This window comes from Saccostrea cucullata, unplaced genomic scaffold, assembly GCF_032062105.1.
Source record: "Saccostrea cucullata isolate Sc308-1 unplaced genomic scaffold, CSIRO_AGI_Scuc_v1 ctg1325, whole genome shotgun sequence".
NCBI classification, from domain to species: domain Eukaryota; kingdom Metazoa; phylum Mollusca; class Bivalvia; order Ostreida; family Ostreidae; genus Saccostrea; species Saccostrea cuccullata.
In genome coordinates, this window is record NW_026925063.1 from 118,325 (window position 1) to 139,059 (window position 20,735).

A 20,735-nucleotide genomic window follows, 5' to 3' on the forward strand; every position below is an offset into this window, starting at 1 on the left:
AATACACACACACACACACCTTTTTGTCGTTGAAAGTTCCTCTCAATATATTTTTTTTCAATATGTTTACCTTAAGAGTATGCCCATATATATCTAAAATTAGCAAGTTATACATACATATATAATTATAAATCAGCATCAGAGGAATTTATTTCTCAAATTTGAAAAAAAAATCCGTAGTAACTTTCATTTTACACGATTTTAACATTTTAAAATATTTTTCTCAATTGAATTTCACAACTTATTCAGAGAACATTTGCTCCAGGATTTTGAAAAAAAAAAGATCAGCATGCCGGATCTAGAGGGAGCGGGGTGGATGGGCCTGGGGCACTTAAAGAGGGACAGGTGGGGCATGCGCAATAAAGACTTAAGGTACAAAAATCATTTCAAAAGCTTTTTGATATCACTAAAAGAAGTGAAAGTTTCAAGAACAAACAAGATGTATGCATTTCTGACTTTGATCTTTGATCTTTTGACCTCAAAATCAATGCAGTCTTTCTTGGGCCACCGTGGGTTTTTGTGTAAATTTCATTGAGAAAGCTTAAAGCCTTCTCGAGATATCTTGTAGAAACGATAGTGTTAAAATAGATAGTATTACATTTTTATGATTTTAAGACCTTAATCTTTGATTTCAAAATCAAAAAGGTCTTTCTTATGCCACAGGAAGCTTCAAGTGTAAAATTTCATTCAAAAGCTCAAATGATTCTCGAGATAGCATGTGGAAACAAGTGTTACATACAGACAGAAAGAAATTAATATTCCCCACTTTTATTGAAAGCGGCTGTCAATAATTATACACTTGACAAAATTGCTACCACACCACTTATTATATTTTTTGTGAATTGAACATTTGCCTCTTTGGTATCAGTATATTTATAATATGCCATTTTTTCGATACAGTGGGATAAACAAATGTTTTGGTGTCGTGGCAAAACCCCTAACTGACTTTCATGCCCGAAAACCAATTTCCCGGCATAGATTGCGCACCTTTTTTTCCCAGATATACATTTTATGAATACTGATGATGCTCCTTGAAGTTATACCAGAAGCAGTCTCGCAGTAAAAATCAAATAATATGCAGCGATTGACTATTATATCGCCATCCAGTCATCCAGTACCTTGGTGCCCATACCAAGTCCACCTAACTTCCGTTTGCCCCAGTGTTGTGGAACAAAGTTCGAGTGTGTTGTGGTGTTTACTTAATGGCTTTGCTACATGTTTTTATGATAAACATTTTTATGTTTATCAATCTATTTGCAACAATTTTTCTCTAGAAGAATAAATGTTTTTTCAGTGTTTTTATTTTTTCAAAACCTTCCAAGTAACCCCACCCCCCCCCCCATAGACACCATACTGAGTGTCTGTTTTAGCATGCTTTTCTAGGATTAAATGCCGCAAACGGTGTATTTTTTAATTTATTTTCTTAATTAGCACACACAAGAAGTCCAAAAAACGCAAAGAAAAAAAAACAATTTATTCCTCCAAAAAAGTATGGACACGATTTTCATTTTTTCTATGAAATGGCCACGCTTCAGTTAACATTGTACGAGTTATTTATCAATGAAGACATCTTAATTAATACGTTAATTTTTGCTAAAGTAACATAATAATATATCACATACACCATTAACAAGTTTTTTAAAAAGTAAGATATTACTTCCATTTGGTGGAGCTATAGCAATTTTGTCTAGTGTAGTGATGATGCATCCAGTCCTCTAGAATTTTGATTGTTGCTATCTAACATTTTGCCGTTTCCTTTGGGAAGAGATATGCCGATTTTGGCATGCTTTTTTGTAGTTTTTTGTTAATAGTGTGTTGACCATTGATTTGAATCCATGATTGGAAGAATTCACGCTTTAATATTTCGTTGGCCCATTTTCTAATCATGAACTTGATCACATGTAAAAAAAAATGTTTAAAAAGATTCAATTTGCTTACATTTTCTGATAAAATATGCAAAATTGCATATACCAATCAATAAAACATGCGGAGTGTATACATGTACTATGTTGTGTGCGGGGTGTAAGCTTTCGAAACGAGAGAAAGGGAGTCGAGGTACGTTTTTTGTCCATTTTTCAATTTACGGATATTTTTCGCCAGAAAGTATTGCCTACGCATTATATAAGGAGTATATGGATACCTATGAGTCCACTGGGCACTTTCTAGTTTTATCAAACACCTCAACACAACTCCGAGGATCAGAGCAAGACTGACGCAACAATGTGTTTTTGATCAAAATATTAGAACAAAGCTTTGCTTTATCATCATTTTATATTACTGTCAAATACATGTTGTCTTTGTAAACTTTTGTACAAATTGTCTATAAATAAAAGAGATCGAATTTAAAGATGTTGGCGAAAAATCAATGTTGTACCAGGGGTGTATGCAACATGCTGAATTCTCGTGTTTGACAGACGTTAAGGCGAAATAAAGAAAATGTTCATTTTTCACTGTTTTGCCTACCCAACAAGAGATATCACAGCAAAACTTAATTTTATTATAACTTAAAACATTGGTTGATCTCATTCCTTTGTTCTTGCAGTCTGAAAGTTTATCTGTATTATTATCCGATATTTTCCGATATTAAAGCGGTCTGATATTAATCGTAATATCAGACTGTTTCAGTACTGATATCCTTCAAAATTGGACTGCTACTAAACAAAAGAAATAAAAACTGTGATACTTTAACGAACAGCAATTTAAATTTCTCACACAGAATGGTGATTTTGAAACATTGATTTTACAGAATTGCAAAATTTAAAAAAAAAATAAACTTTCAATTACACCAATATACTGTAACAGGAAGAAGAACACTGGGCAGACCAGATAATGCAAATAAAAAAACAAACAACAAAAACTCCATGAAAAACGGGTAAACTTCTAATAAACTTATTAAAATTGGAGAAGTGTTTCAACCCCTTTCTCTGGTTTTTGAAGAAGAGTTGGCGCACTGGGGGTCACCAGAGAAGCACATAAACTTACAAAGCCCCCAAAATAAATTCATAACAAAACACAAAGTTTAGACACTATAAAGAGCAGCATTCAAACAATTTGATTTCCTCTTTCTCATTAAAAGAAAAAATGCCTAGATGCAAAATCAATGTAACGAGATAAATAATACATGTACTTATAATTTGACAGATTCACAACAAATTTTGAAAGAAATTTGAAGATTTTCAACGTTTCCCTAAAAATTTATTGATTGTTTTTTTTTTTTATAATGGAACATCAAAAACAAAGGTATATATAGACGCTTAACATTAAAAAAAAATGAAATGGACTTGTGTACCTAACACTGCTAAATTTCTGTGGACATTCTTCATATCAGCACATTCCATTCCATTCCAAATTGATAATTCACTTAATTTGTTGCATTGCTTTAATCTCTGTGTATGTCTAAATAAAGAAAATATTTGTCCCCATCTGAATATCAAATTCTTTCAAGTACCTTCTTCAGTAGCCAAATACCTAAATACTGAGATTAAGCCTGCCGGATCTTGAAAGAATTGCTTCAGTGGTCATTAACACCTTTGTCTTTTGTTCTAATATCGGACTGTCTGATTAAATCAAAGGCAATGTTTATAAGATTATTCTAAATTTACTTAAGAAGAACGCTTAATATCAAAATGAGTAAGTTTTTAACCTATCAGCTCTAAGTACTGGTACGAGGGCTGTTCAATAAATAATGTCCTCGGTGCTTAGAAAGAAGCAAAAGATGCTTTTCAATGATTTATTCTTCATGAATTTACTTATTAATCTCTTTTAATTAAAACACATGTCTGTAACATTTTTTATCCACTTTCTGATTGTTTTTAAAACTCGTTTTTGGGTGTGACCCTTAGTATAAAAAATGGCAGATCCAGTGATTTCCTGGACTTATTTCTTCCTTCTGAAAGGTCTTTTTTCAAGTTTGGAAATAGAAACAAGTCAAAAGGTCAAAGATCTGGCAAATATTGTTAATGTAAAAAAATTATCATTTGTCTATAAAACAGGCATTGGTTGCTGTAAATGTCACATAATTCAGTGAATATTTCTTTGGGATTTTTAACAAGTTTTACAGCTGCTGTAATGAAGCTTTTATTTTCACTCTAGTTTTCTGATTCTTTCCCATTCATTTATAATGCAGTGTCTCGAATTGCCCTTGTTTCCCAGCTTCTCACGATGAAACTAGGTGATTAAAAATTGTCACATAAACTGATATAAATTCATTTAAGATTCAATAATGAGAGAAAGTCAAGATTAATGTCATATGATATCTGTATTGTATGTCATACAGTTCAGGACATTATTTATTGAACAGCCCTCGTATAAGGGTAAATTCCCGACATCCTGATGCATATTTGCATCATTCAAAAAATGTCTACTCATCAGTAAAACATGAGAATCATATGTAACTAGTTGTTCAATAAAAGAATTTGGCAAATTTGAAACAAGAGGCCCATGGGCCACATCGCTCACCTGAGCACTGGGCTAGGAAAAAGTAGAAATTGGTTTATTATTGAATAATAGTAGTCCAAAGACCAACCATGGCTTTGCTAGTTCTTGATAAGGTAGTTTTTAAAGAATTTTCCTATATATTTCTATGTAAAAGTTTGATTGGCCATTGTGGCCCCGCCCTACCACCGGGGGTCATATTTGAACAAACTTGAATCTACACTACCTGAGGATGCTTCCATGTAAATATTATCAATCATGGCTCGGCTATTCTTGAGAAGATTTTTAAAGAATTTTCCTATATATTTCTATGTAAAATTTTGGTCGGCCATTGTGGCCCCGCCCTACCCCCAGGGGTCATGATTTGAACAAACTTGAATCTACACCACCTGAGGATGCTTCCATAAAAATATGATCAATTATGGTTTTGCTATTCTTGAGAAGAAGATTTTTAAAGAATTTTCCTATATATTTCTATGTGAAATTTTGGTCGGCCATTGTGGCCCCGCCCTACCCCCGGGGGTCATGATTTGAACAAACTTGAATCTACACTATCTGAGGATGTTTCCCCATAAGTTTCATCTTTTCTGGCACTGTGGTTCTTGTGCAGAAGATTTTCTAAGATTTTTCCGATATATTTCTCTGTAAAACTTTGGTCTCCCATTGTGGTCCCGCCCTACCCCCAGGGGTCATGATTTGAACAAACTTGAATCTATACAACCTGAGGATGCTTCCATATGAATATGATCAATTATGGCTTTGCTATTCTTGAGAAGAAGTTTTTTTAAAGAATTTGACCTATATATTTCCATGTAACACTTTGATCGGCCATTGTGGCCCCGCCCTACCCTCGGGGGTCATGATTTGAACAAAAACTTGAATCTGTACTACCTGGAGATCTTTCCCTATATGTTTCATCTTTCCTGGCACAGTGGTTCTTGAGAAGAAGATTTAAAACATAAGCAAATTTTCATTAATTCCCAATTATCTCCCTTGAATGAGGGCGTGGCCCTTTATTTGAACAAATCTGAATCCCCTTTACCCAAGGATGCTTTGTGGGAAGTTTGGTTGAAATTGGCCAAGCAGTTTTTGAGAAGAAGTCGAAAATGTGAAAAGTTTACAACGACGACGACGACAACGACGAGTACAACGGACAAATTGTGATCAGAAAAGCTCACTTGAGCCTTTGGCTCAGGTGAGGTTTATTGAAGAAATATTTCCTTCTCCTATTCTTCACAGGAACTCAACATAAATAGTATGTTAAATTTTCATGTGGGACAGATCACTGAAATTTCCCAAATTTCGTCAAAATCAAATAAAATGCATCCTCTTCTTTTAAAAATGAAATAATGAGGAGAAATTTTCACATTCGGAAATTATAGGAAAGCATTTCCATTCAGGATTGATGCTATTTGGGACTTCTTACTTTTTTCAATTACTGCAAGGAAACGAATTTTCATTTTTCAGTTTGATACATTTAAAACAATATCAACAGGTTTTAATATCTATGACAAACCGCTGACCATAACAAATTTCCAACTTGTGAAGTTTTACCAAAGTGAACCCCAAGACATGAAGCCTATGAACGCGACAGACAGCGTTATGACTAGAAAGAAGTAAACTCGGAACATAAAAATGTCTAAAATCTTGGGTATCTCCTGCCAGGAGAAATCTTCCTCTTCGACATCATCATCCATATTACCTTCAACGTCCGCCTTTTTTGAAGCTAGACGCACGTCTATACTTTTAACGTGAATTACTGAAACGGAGGAGTTACGTCCCTTGCAACATGTTCCGCAGCCTTTCCAGCAAACCAATTTTGAAATAATTTTTGTTATTTTACGCAAACATCCGGAAATGTCCTCTTCTTAAGATGTGAAGTTAATATCTATAATGTGTAAAGTCAGTAGTACAAAATCACACCCATTCCCAGCATCAACAGCAAATATACGGCTGAAAATAAAATCAGTATAGTTTTAAAACAAGAAATTGTAGATATCTATGCGTACATGTATACACTTGTAAAATCATTCTGAACATCAATTTCATAGAAGATGAAACAGGCAAGTTTTGCATTTTTTGAATTACCAGTAGTAGCTTAGAGAAATATTTGTATTTGTTGAAAATATGTTGGTTTCTTTCTTTTTTAAACTAATGGAAAAATGCCATATAGTGCTTACACAAATAGGATATTGTTGTTGATGTTATAGGAATGTTGTCTGAAACCAATGTCAGGTAGACTGCAAAAGCTAATAAGACTGTGAGGCAGTAACCAAGCTTCTCTCCCGCATCAACTGGGAGTTTGAAGACGTAGCAGCTCATAAACGCAAGTAAAACATCGGGATAATCGTCGATATTAAGTGATACGACGGTCGGCGTTGGAAAGTGAAAGTAAAAGTGAGTTTATAGTATAACAACAAATCACGTGCTGTGATGCTGACATCACTTGAACTGGATATACCATCACAGGCACTTGTTTCTGTAATAAATTTTGACCCATAGTATAATAATAACACAAGGTATCTAACTCCGATTTACACCGAGTACCCCCTCCCTTAGAATCGCCCTCATTTACACTTTCAGAGGAAATGCAGAGGTAAATGTTTATACCTATGTCTTCTACGATAAGTTATCTACACAACCATATCTTACATGGTTGTCTTTATATCTCCGCAATCAGCTTCAAAACTCTGTCGCCAAGTGGAAATTGAAACTCAACATAGAATGGTATGTTCAAGTCTCGTGCAAAGAATTGGGCCTCGAATTTGATTGGCTAAAAATCTGTTTCTGAAATTACATCGGAAAAAACATCCAGTTTCAACCAATAAGACACTATGAAATTTTATTTATTCAATGCAATATTTAAAATCTGGAATTGAATTTTTTGCATTCTTTTTTTTCTCTTTGCATTTATTATAGTTCGACTATTCCTCTTGCAAAGTAATTTAAATATTGTACATAAACTGGTCATTTAGGATTCATACATGAGATCAGATTGGCAATATTGTAAAAAGATCTGCTGAAAATTATTGGGCCATCAAGTAGCCTGTGAAAGCTGTAATATGAAAACATCAGACCATAGAAGATGTTCTAAAAGGATTTCAATTTGAAACAAGAGGAATCACTGGTCTCACATATTTGCCATTGGTTTAAATAAGTTGGGCCTGGCTTGCTCCTTGTAAGGTAGGAAAAGAATTTTCATATATAATAAAACTTTGACGACATTAGGTAGTATAAACATCTGTTATGCTTAAGTATGCCTTTTGAAAATAGAAATAACAAAAATGACTTTTTAAACCCAGCAATGTTCTTTAAAATTGTTATTTTTGGGCCAACAATCTCCTTATGTTGGGCCACCGTTTGTATTCAACAAAATAATTTGACACTTAATCAAACCAACGTGTTGGCTTATTGTTGGGCCAATGTAACAGTTAATATTGGGCCACTGTTGGGCCAATGTATCAATATTTCAATATTGGGAAACGTCATTTTTAAACAATTGGGCCATTGTAAGTGAGTTAATGTTGGGCCAACGGTAATTTGCTCATCGGCCCTTAATCAAACCAACTTGTTGGCTTATTGTTGGGCCAATGCAACAGTAAATATTGGGATGTATGTTGGGCAAACGTCATTTTTGTACATTTGGGCCATTGTAAGCAATTAATGTTGGGCCAACGGTAATTTGCTCATCGGCCCTTAATATGGCTGATTGCTGTATTGAGCCATTGTTGGGCCACTTATTCTTTCAATATTAGGCAAACATCATTTTTGGGCCAACGTTGGTTTGTATCTGAATTGGCTCTCCATCATGACAACTCATTTGCTCTTCACTGGTTGGCCATTTGTCCTCAAAATTGACAAACAAATACATATATTAAGGTTATACTAGTTTTGTAGTACAGTTTAATGGTAAAAGCCCTTTAATACTTTCTATATATGCTAGATTAATAGTTTAATACATATCCTCAATATATATCTCATAGCATTAATTAAAAAACTGAGGAAAAAGAAATCAAAATGTAAAATCTAATTATAACATACTAGTATTTTATTGCTCAGGACATGAAGAAAACATTAATAAAGAAATAAAAGTTGATGCTCACTTCAAGCGATACATGTAGGGTTACATGACTGTATACTCCCTCTCTGATGTAAATTTATGCACAAGTTCAGTAAATTGCAGGTATCGATAAGCAGGTCCAACAAATAAACAAAGCCCCCCCCCCTGTTCTTAAAATAATACTAAAATGAATCCCGTCATTTTGTTAACTTACACAAAAAAATGTTTCTGGCACCTGCATCGTGTTTGTAACCAACAAACAGACACAGAAAAGGGTAGAACTTTTTGTCACAGTATATAACAGAAAAAAAGCTACTGCCACTTTCCATCTGATCCCTCTCTTAAGTCTTCTCTTCTCTCTCCCGAGTCTCCTCCTCCCCCTTCTTTTCTTCTCTGTCCGTTTCTTCCTCCCCCACCCCTGTCCTTGGCATACCTTAGCTATTGTTTGATTGTGTTCTGAATGTCTTTTTAGAATCTCCAGTTGCACTAAAATTGTAGTTTTTGGTAATACATTTGTTACTTTTCTCAGTAAAGAGTAAACATATGATTAAATTTACAAGTATATCACTATATGTTTAAGGTGTCAATTAAGGAATAACCGTCTTTTTTGTTTTATGGTGTGATTAAGTGATTAGCTTGCATGATGAAGGTATTTATGCATAACATTTCTACGCTTGATCATCATCATCATCACAACGATTTTGATTCAATGTTCACATAAAATACATGTATAGAAAAGTCGTTACACTGAACAAATTTTAATTGAAAGAACCCAATTTATATTTAGTACTGAATAAATTTTGTTTTAACTTCAACAAGTTCAACATTTTCAAAATGTTTGATCACGTGCTCTACGTTAAGTGTATAAAAGTAAATTAAGTGGTAGACTTCGGAAATGTATTTTACTAGTCACGCATTTCAATCTAAATAAGGGGCAAATTATTTATTGTTTTAACTGTATCAAAACACATTTGTTATTTTGTAATTTAATTTATTTTTCTTGTATAAAAACAAAACATTTAATCACTGATAATTTATTTTGTTTTGATAAATTATAAGAATTTTAACAAGCCTTGTAATTCTAGCTTGTACTTTCAAGTAGGATTGGTTGTAGATTTATTTTTGATTGTAGAGACGATCAGATTTGTTAATAAACAAATTTGTAACAATTAAATGTTTATACACATTGGCCCAATGTTGGTCCAAAATATCGGGCCAACATTGGGCCAAGGAGCAAAATGACACTGGACCAACGTCATTTGCCAACATCGGCCCAATGTTCCTTTTGACGTTGGTCAAACAATGTTGCATTCATTGGGCCAATGTTGGCGCAACGTTGGGCAAATATCTGTAGAAATAACACTCTACACTAGGCCAACGTTGGCCCAACATATCGGGCCAACATTGGGCCGATGAGCAAACTTAAATTGGGTCAATGTCATTTGCCAACATTGGCCCGATGTAACCGATTACATTGGCTCAACGTTGGCCCAATGCTAGCATGCCATCTGGGGTACAGTGTTGACCCAACAGCACCTGGCCTCTGTTCCCGTGTCTGCTTTGCGCAGATTTGTACATGATATCGTTTAAAAACTAAACGTTAATTCAGCTGTGCCGAGGCAAACATATTATAAATACTTACAAAGTGGATGCAGATATGCAAGGTATCAGTCTCATTACGCTCGCTCGCAGATTAAAAATGGCGCGGATATTAGAAGTAGCCCGGTTGTTGTCTACCCATGATGCTCAGTCAGATTCATGGTATATTGCCAACGTTGGGCCGACAATCCCCAAACAAATATTTTCTCTCATGATAATAATTTTATGATATAATGCGAACAGTTAGCCCAACATTAGCGCACCATTATACATAGCTATCGATATTCCATGTTGGGCCATTGTTGGCCCAATAAAGGTAATTACAGCAGAAAATACAACCATAATGTAAGAGATGTTCTGCTATCTGGTTTATTACAAATAAATATAAGCATAAACACAATTCAAAAAATAGAAAGGCAGTGCAAATTTAAAATTTTATATATATCTAAACAAGAGGTCCAATGATAAGCATGGACATAGAAAGTATTTCAGAAGGTCCCAACGTAAAGCTCAGCAGCTAATTATAAAATTGACACCATCAATTAATGGCAGTATAATAATTTACGTTGACTATATAAATATGCCATCTTTTAAACACCTAAACAAAATAACACTTGTGTGTATTACAAACATTGTGCCAATGTGAGCCAACATAACTACAACAATAAGGGTGTTGCCAACATGGACCAACATAATACTATCAATTGATAAGACATTTTCTTTAAGGGTGTATTTGGGCCAACGTTGGGCCAATACTACTTGAACTTGATAAGGCACTTTCTTAAAAACTTGGTCCAACGTTGGGCCAACATAATTACCAACTTGATAAGACATTTTCTTTAAGGGTGTATTACTTGGGCCAACGTTGGGCCAACATATTACTACCAACTTGATAAGACACATTCTTTAAGGGTGTATTACAAACATGTTGGGCCAACATACTACTACCAACTTGTAAGACTTTTCTTTAAGGGTGTATTTATATAGGATCCTTCCTTCCTTTTATAGTCCCGTTATATAATCTATAATATTTTGGTAAAACAACGTTGTTCCCCCAACGCCAACCAAACAACCTTTTACAAAAAAATAACACGTACAGTCCCTATATTCACCCGTTTTAGGCCGTATTCACCGGAGGGTCAATGCGCGTGCAACGGCATTGTGACGTCACAATCAAAACACCAAACAACTGTGTAAACAATGGTTGCAACGGCCGGAGCGAGCTACGTATCCGAGCAGAAAAAAATTATTCAAACCTATTTCAGGATTATTTTTCAACATTTAATGTTATTCACCAGAAAAATATTCATATTGACCGAGGCGAAGCCGAGGTCATTATGAATATTTTTCTGGTGAATAAAACCATATTCAACACCAAAAGAGTCCATAATTGTTTTATTATATAGTCTGGATTTGAATAAATAAGACATTGAGGGTTGTATGACGACACCATTTTCTTTGCGATCTTCCATTGTTGAAAATTTAAAAAAACCTCCAGATTACTGTTTGTAACCTCCGTTTTTTCTTTTCCGTGTTTCGCTATGTGTAAGACGTCCAAATGTTGAAAAATAATCCTGAAATAGGTTTGAATAATCGTTTTTCTGCTCGGATACGTAGCTCGCTCCTACCGTTGCAACCATTGTTTGCACCGTTGTTTGGTGTTTTGATTGTGACGTCACATAGCCGGTGCAAGCGCATTGACCCTCCGGTGAATACGGCCTAAAATCGGATGAATATGTAGTGTTATGAACCTGTTTGCGTTTGTATAGATTATATAGGGACTATAAATAGACTATATAATAATATACATTTATTGCATAATAGTGAGGGAAATATGAAGACATATCCAGCCAAGAAAAATCATAATATGATATTTCTTGGCTGAATAAGTCTTCATGTTACCCGAACATTCATGCAATGAATTGTTTATTATTCCAAAACAAGCAAAACTTTGAAATAAACATAAACTTTCAAATTCGGCACCGTTCTTAAATTCACTTTCATTTTTACGTAAAGTTACTATAAAACCCTTTGGTCAACACATTAGATCATCAGTTTTGTGACGTAAAGCAGGCTATTGTGACGTCTACATCTCTCGGGAGTTTTCGTTCAACGAACGAGAACTACATTGCGGGAAAATACACTAGGTGTTCCGAAGAGGTGGAATATGATGAAAAGCGTGGCGACGGCCGGGAAATATTAAGTTTTACGGCCCGATCACGTGAAAACTTAGAACCAATCAAATAACGCGTTGTTTAGAATATTTATAATGAGGTACAATAATTATTTATATTAATTATTATATTTAAAAAATTACTCCCATTTCTCAAAAACAAATTAATTTATTAATTTAAAGCTGATAGTGCATAGATTTACATTGATTACAGATTAATTTTCCTGATTAATTATTTAGAATAAATTTCTATGTTATAAAAGAAATAAATGAAAACTTTAATGCACATAATAATTTTGTTTGTTTATTTTCTAATTTTATTGTCTAATTCTCACCCTTAATATGTTTACCTCTCCCCTATCTACCCCTATCTACCGGTTTGTTCCTATCTCGCCTCAACTGTAAAATTTAGCATTCCCATTTCGCCTTAGTAAGCTCTCAGTAGTATAGTACAGACTATACCAAATAAGTAATTATTTCACCTGGTCAAAATTCCGTTTTGCAGAGATTTTTTCTATGCCTTTTCTATGCGTATTTCAAACATACACACACACACACACACCCTGTTGTGTGATCCACCCCCTTTCCCCTCATTAATTCTGATGACTCATCGGACTGGGGTCCGTCCCCTGACGTCATTGATGTGCAAAAGACTTTGGGCGTATATTCCCTAACACTATACTACTACTATAGAGGGCTAAATATCATTTCGTGAATTATTCAAGATCTCGAAGAAATTAACTTCTATATTTGAGCTACTGGCCTATATTAACTACAATTACTTTTTTATGCATTACTCCTATATGTATCTATATATAATTTATACGTTTGCCATTTTGAAAAAATAAATAAAATTAAAAAAGAAACAACAATCAGAAAAACATTTTTCCACGCCTACTTAAGTCTTTTAAAAATACATGAGTTGATGACTATATATAGAAATGTATTTTGTATTTCTATTTAGTATATGATGGGAGAGGTGATAGGAGCAATCCATAACTGCTAGATGAATTGATTAAATTCTACAAAGGACTCGATATTTAGGGACATACATTACCATAGTTAGAATCTTCAATGTTATATTGAATCTCATGGCCCTTTGGAAATTTCATTTTATTTTGTTCAAGTTCCTTTCTGGGAGTATGATTATTTACTCTTCAGTTGAACAACAGACTTGGAAGGTAATGGACGCCATGAATGACATCGTCACCCAAAAATCGGTTTCTTACCATCTTTCAAATGTTGCATGCACTGAATGCGCTTTAAGAACAAAGCTGATGAACGAAAAATCCTTTTCTTGTCATCAAGAAAACCAGACGTGTTTGATTTACAGTACTTGTCACGTGAAGAGTCGTCTGTTGACATCTGAGTGGGAACCAAGTGAAGGATGGAGACACTTCTGTACAGGTAAGTAGTTGTTTGTACATGCAGTTTGTGTGAGGCGCCGTTTTTGGTATTTATTGTCATTTAGTGATATCACCGATTCGAAAAGATGATATCGCCCATTCGAATAGGTAATGCATGTAACACCTCTTTGAATAGGTGATATCACTCATTCAAACTGAACAAGCGATATCACCTTTTTGAATTGGTGATGTCACCTATTTGGATTAATGGGTAATATCTCCTATTCGTGCTTTTCGGATAAGTGATATCACCTATTCAATCTGAATAAGTGATTTATGACATCAACAATTCGAATAGGTGATATCACCTATTGCTTTCTTACAGCAGTAAATAATGAATGCTCCCTTCCTCAAAACTAGATTTCCATTAGAACCAAGTAAATTTGGACTGCCCAGCTTCCTCTGTATTTTAGTCCAAGACTTTTAAAATGCCTTATGTTATCGATCCCTTTATAACAACAGATTCGCATTTCTTTCTCTTTTTACAATGTAATGTGGGACATTTTTAACAATTTTTCCTCTAGTATACATGATGGATAGGTGTAATAAATATAATTTGGGAGAAAACAACATACGTGTAAATGCTTAACTGTAATTCATTGTCTCCAAGAACGCTAAATTATAAAACAAAGTGCAAAGTTAATAAATGCACAACTGTAACTTTCCGGCAACAATTCATTGCCTCGATGAAATAGACTTTACTTTAAATTATAAAACAAAGTGGAAAATTAATGATTAACAATGAGACATATAAATAATAAAATATAAAAACTAGCACAATTCTGTAGTGAAAGATGGAAGCAGTTTGTTGGCACATTTCATAGTAATTAATTTAAATTGGTTATATCACCTAATTCAATGTAATTTAATTAAATGTCTCTAAAATTGTGAAAGATCCTGTGAAGCTGTTTGTTAATAGATAATTTAAATGTTATATCACCTATTTGTAAAAAAAATTGTTAATATTACGTATTTGATTTAAATAAGTGATATCACCTTTTTTAATAAATTATATCACCTATTCAAAAAGATTTTCTCGTTAGGGTGCTTAATATTCTTTTTCTTGATACCTGTAGGCTTCCGTGCGTTAGTATTAAATTATGATAAATTATAATGAAAATCAAAAAATGGAAAACAAGTTTTTCTCTCATGATGAAAAAATAAAACATATTATTAATGTGATATTTTGCAGCTGTTCATACGATTACTTTCGGCGGTGATCCTTGGATTAACATAGACACTCTTATAACGAGCTGGAGAAGAACATCGATTCGATTCCAGATAAAGGCGACTAGAGACGCTCACGTTGGACTGGTGTCTGGGAACACCACGGCTAGCTCCGGATATCAGGTTATACTGGGAGGTTGGTACAATACAGAATCATGTATTCGAGACGGATTTGTTTACGGAAGTACCTGCTCCTCGACGTCACTAGGATCCCATCTTAGCGGGGCACAATTTTCAAGTTTTTGGATCAATTGGCATACAGGTCGCATTGAAGTTGGACTCGGTGATACACTTGGTCATCAAACAATAATGGACTATACTTTTCCAAACGTATATCAAATCAATAACCTGTTACTGAGAAATAGGTACAGCTCGCAATGTGAATGGATCATTTATTTGTAACAAAACCACCTTTTTGTCGTTGAAAGTTACTCTCAATTTTTTTTCAGTATGTTTACCTTAAGAATATGCCCATATATATCTAAAATTAGCAAGTTATACATACATGTATAACTATAAATCAGTATCAGAGGAATGTATTTCTCAAATTTGAAAAAAAAAATCCATAGTAACTTTCATTTTACACGATTTAAAATATTTTTCTCAATTGAATTTCACAACTTATTCAGAGAACCTGTGCCCCAGGATTTTGGAAAAAAAGATTAGCATGCCGGATCTAGAGGGAGCGGGGTGGATGGGCCTGGGGGGCACTTAAAGAGGGACAGGTGGGGCATGCGCAATAAAGACTTAAGGTATAAAAATCATTTCAAAAGCTTTTTGATATCACTAAAAGGAAGTGAAACTTTCAAGCACAAACAGGATGTATGCATTTCTGACTTTGATCTTTTGACCTCAAAATCAATGCAGTCTTTCATGGGCCACCGTGGGTTGTTGTGTAAATTTCATTGAGAAAGCTTAAAGCCTTCTCGAGATATCTTGTAGAAACGAAAGTGTTAAAATAGATAGTATTACGTTTTATGATTTGAAGACCTTAATCTTTGATCTCAAAATCAAAAGGAGGTCTTTCTTATACCACAGGAAGCTTCAAGTGTAAAATTTCATTCAAAAGCTCAAATGATTCTCGAGATTGCGTGTGGAAAGTGTTACATACAGACAGAAAGAAATTAATATTCCCCACTTTTATTGAAAGCGGCTGTCAATAATTATACATAATTATACATAGACAAAATTGCTACCACACCACTTATTATATTTTTTGTGAATTGAACATTTGCCTCTTTGGTATCAGTATATTTATAATATGCCATTTTTTCGATACAGTGGGATAAACAAATGTTTTGGTGTCGTGGCAAAACCCCTAACTGACTTTCATGCCCGAAAACCAATTTCCCGGCATAGATTGCGCACCTTTTTTTCCCAGATATGCATTATATGAATACTGATGATGGTCCTTGAGGTTATACCAGAAGCAGTCTCCCAGTAAAAATCAAATAATATGCAGCGATTGACTATTATATCGCCTGTTACCAGTAGTCATCCAGTGCCTTGGTGCCCATACCAAGTCCACCTAACTTCCGGTTGCCCCAATGTTGTGGAACAAAGTTGCAAGTATGTTGTGGTGTTTACTTAATGGCTTTGCTAAATGTTTCTATGATAAACATTTTTATGTTTATCAATCTATTTGCAACAATTTTTCTCTAGAAGAATAAATATTTTTTCAGTGATTTTATTTTTTCAAAACCTTCCAAGAACTCCCTACAGACACCATACTGAGTGTCTGTTTTAGCATGCTCTTCTAGGATCAAATGCCACAAACGGTGTATTTTTTTTTTATTTTTTTAATTAGCACACACACAAAGTTCGAAAACGCAAAGAAAAAAAATATAATTTATTCCTCCAAAAAAGTATGGACACGATTTTCATTTTTTCTATGAAATGGCCATGCTTCAGTTAACATTGTACGAGTTATTTATCAATGAAGACATCTTAATTAATACTTTAATTTTTGCTAAAGTAACATAATAATATATCATATACATCATAAACAAGTTTAAAAAAAGTAAGATATTACTTTTATTTGGTGGAGCGTTGGCAATTTTGTCTAGTGTAGTAATGATGCATCCAGCTCATTTTCTAATCATGAACTTGATCACATGTAAAAAAAAAATGTTTAAAAAGATTCAATTTGATTACATTTTCTGATAAAATATGCATAATTGCATATACCAATCAATGAAACATGCGGAGTGTATACTATGTTGTGTGCGGGGTGTAAGTTTCGAGGTATGTTTTTAGTCCATTTTTCAATTTACGGATATTTTTCGCCAGAAAGTATTGCCTACGCATTATATAAGGAGTATATGGATACCTATGAATCCACTGGACACTTTCTAGTTTTATCAAACACCTCAACACAATTCCGAGGATCAGAGCAAGACTGACGCTACAATGTGTTTAAGATCAAAATATTAGAACAAAGCTTTGCTTTATCATCATATTATATTACTGTGTGTCTTTATAAACTTTTGTACAAATTATCTGTAAATTCGAATTTAAAGATATTGGCGAAAAATCAATGTTGCACCAGGGGTGTATGCAACATGTTGAATTCTCGTGTTTGACAGACGTTTAAAGAAAATATTTTTCACTGTTTTGCCTACCCCAACAAGAGAATCACAGCAAAACTTAATTTTATTATAACTTAAAACATTGCTGTGATGTCATTCCTTTGTTCTTGCAGTCTAAAGGTTTATCTGTATTACAGAGTGTTTCAACAAATAAGTCCCGACTTTTGATGTCTATATTTTTGCACAATAATAAAATATTTATAAAATGATAACTGTATCTTAAAGCCCATTTTCTTGCAATATCATTGTAATATAATCAATATAAAATAAAGTCAATACATTTTTTCCATTGAAGTTTTAATTACATCTTCAAGAATTAGTTTGTGAGGGTTTTTTTGTTCAGAAATAGATCTTTGGATGCTTATAAACTAAAGAATACTAACAGAAAATCTCTAAAGTCATCAATATTAGTGCATAAGATTTTGAAAAAAGTACTCATATGAAAGCCATCTTTCTAGTAAACAGACTTTTCATTGCAAATGTCCAAATATATGTCATAAAGGACTTCAGAGACAAAATGAGGATGCTGACTGAAAATATTGTGCCTTTTTAGAACCCATAAAAATGACGTTAAATTGAAAGCTGCTGCAGATGTTCAAGCTTTAAATATGCCTCTCTAAAACATAATTGAATCAGAATTACTTCAACTTTCGTATTTTTGAAATTGTTTGGTTATGTGGTTTTCACTTTTGCAAAAAAATTCTTTCGTTCGTACTGCCTAACTTTATATTGAAACCGCAAAGTCGGGACATATTTGCTGAAACACCCTGTATTATCCGATTTCATCCGATATTAGTGAGCGGTCTGATATTAATCGTAATAACAGACCTCAACAAAACAATGGTGAAAACGGCAATCAGGAAATATGCAAAACGGCACTTGAGAGTAGTCAAAACGGCACTTTAGAGTAGTCAAAACGGCACTTTTTTACTTTGAGAATTTGATAATGTTTATACAGAAAATGGATCTTTATATTTCATTTATAGTAATAAATGTGTATATTATTATTGATAAAAATGTTTTTAATATATATTTTTAAAAAAATTAGACAATTAAATTCATTTCAAAATTATTATACTTTTGTACAGTGGTTAGATTTTTTAAAAGTACTTTTTTTTTGAGAATTTGATAATATTTATACAGAAAACGGATCTTTATATTTCAATTATAGTAATAAATGTGTATATTATTATTGATAAAAATGTTTTAAATATATATGTAAATAGCTATTAAATTCATTTGAAAAGTATGAACTTTTGTACAGTGGTTAGATTTTTTAAAAGTACTATATTTTTTTAAAATTATTATATGTTTATTATTTTTATATGTCTGTTATTTTCTACAATAGAGATCAAATCCAAATTATATTAATTATTATGATCCTTTGAAATTCAAAAATTAATAGTATTGCAAATAGTGTGTCACTCTGTAGCTGACTAATTAGAAGCCAGTTGAGTATGTTTACTTAGAATACACTTGTAGGAATAAGAAACAAAAGACCATTTCACACCTACCTTTCAATAATCTGCAAATCGTCAATTTGCATTCAAATACAGTTACTATTGTGTATTTCTTGACAATATGTCAAAAGGATTGTACACAAGTTAGGAAAACTTACATATTCCTCTCTAAACTGTACATAAAATCTTAATAGCCATACAACATTTACTATTAAGTTTTTTACAATATGAAACCTGTACATAGAAGAACAAAAGCATTTGTTTGTTTGTTGTTGTTGTTGTTTTTTTTATATATAATTGAAGAATATCAATTTATTTATATTTAATAATTGATTAAATATTAAGATGATACAGTTTGTACTGTTTCAGTACTAATAGCCTTCAAAATTGGACTGCTACTAAACAAAAGAAATTAAAAAAATAATAACAAACAGCAATTTAAATTTCTCACATAGACTGATGATTTTGAAACATTGATTTTACAGAATTGCAAAATTTAAAAAAAAAATAAACTTTCAATTACACCAAATATAAGAACACTGGGCAGACCAGATAATGCAAATAAAAAAACAAACAACTAAAACCCCATAAACGGGTAAACTTTTAATAAACTTATTAAAATTGGAGAAGTGTTTCAACCTCTTTCTCTAGTTTTTGAAAAAAGAGTGGGCGCACTTGGGGTCATCAGTGAAGCACATAAACTTTCTAAGCCCCCAAAATAAATTCATAATAAAACATAAAGTTTAGACACTATAAAGAGCAGCATTCAAACAATTTGATTTCATTTTTCTCATTAAAAGAAAAAAAATGCCTAGATGCAAAATCAATGTAACTAGATAAATAATACTTAATTTGACAGATTCGCAACAAATTTTGAAAGACACTTGAAGATTTTCAACGTTTCCCTCAAAACTTATTGATTATGTCTGTTTTTCTGTAATGAAACATCAAAAACAAAGGTATATTTAGACGCTTAACATAAAAAAAATGAAATGGACTAGTGTTTCTAAAACTGCTAATTTTCTGTGGATATTCTTTATATCAGCATTTTTCATTCAATTCCAAATTCATAAGTCACTAGATTGTCTGTATGATAATCTGTTGTACTGCTTTAATCTCTGTGTATGTCTAAATAAAGAAAAAAATTGTCCCCACTCTCCTTATCAAATTCTTTCAAATACCTTCTTCAGTGTAGCCAAATACCTAAATACTGAGTACTTTTCTTTAAGCCTGCAATCTTGAAAGAATTGCTTCAGTGGTCATTAACACCTTTGTCTTTTGTTCTAATATCGGACTGTCTCAGGTAAATCAAAAGCAATGTTTTAGTACGATATATGCCTCATGCAATTCTTTATTAAAAAATATCAAACATTTTTCCAAACTGTCTGATATTTTTTAATACAGAACTGTCACCCCTACTAACGTTATTGTGATTTTAGGTTTACCTATTCAAAGGTTAAAGAGTAGAACCAGTTTTATAAACAAAATTGGCAGTAAACAGGAAATTGCAATAGTCTGTTAACTCTGTTTCCTCTGAAAACATGTCCTGTGAAAAATGCATTCTAACACCTTGCTTAAAGACTTTCATGATTTTCAACAGAAATGGGTTAAGGAATGGGGGGGGGGGGGGGGTAAATAACAATTAATACATCTTATCATAGTTTACTGCAAAAACTACAGCTCACTAGCAACCGATACGCTGGTAAAAATGTGTAATATCATCTACACTGACAAACCTTTGTTTGCTTTATATGGCTATTTCTATTAATGCGCACAGAGGATCTTGCC

The 20,735-nt window shown here is 33.1% G+C and overlaps 1 protein-coding gene across 1 annotated transcript; it reads left to right on the plus strand.

Moving 5' to 3' along the window:
* Nucleotides 1–13,351: 13,351 nt before the first annotated feature.
* LOC134267976 (uncharacterized) lies at nucleotides 13,352–15,475 on the plus strand. The gene is made up of 2 exons (XM_062750182.1): nucleotides 13,352–13,673; nucleotides 14,865–15,475. Exons 1-2 carry the CDS (start codon nucleotides 13,358–13,360, stop codon nucleotides 15,299–15,301), a joined length of 753 nt encoding a protein of 250 aa, XP_062606166.1. The 5' UTR covers nucleotides 13,352–13,357; the 3' UTR covers nucleotides 15,302–15,475.
* Nucleotides 15,476–20,735: the final 5,260 nt, after the last annotated feature.

Bases quoted from the DNA above. Each gene is read 5' to 3' on its own strand.
- LOC134267976 (XM_062750182.1), top strand. From the start codon at position 13,358: ATGGCCCTTTGGAAATTTCATTTTATTTTGTTCAAGTTCCTTTCTGGG. The intron at 13,674-14,864 runs GTAAGTAGTTGT...GATATTTTGCAG, and splicing joins ATGGAGACACTTCTGTACAG to CTGTTCATACGATTACTTTC.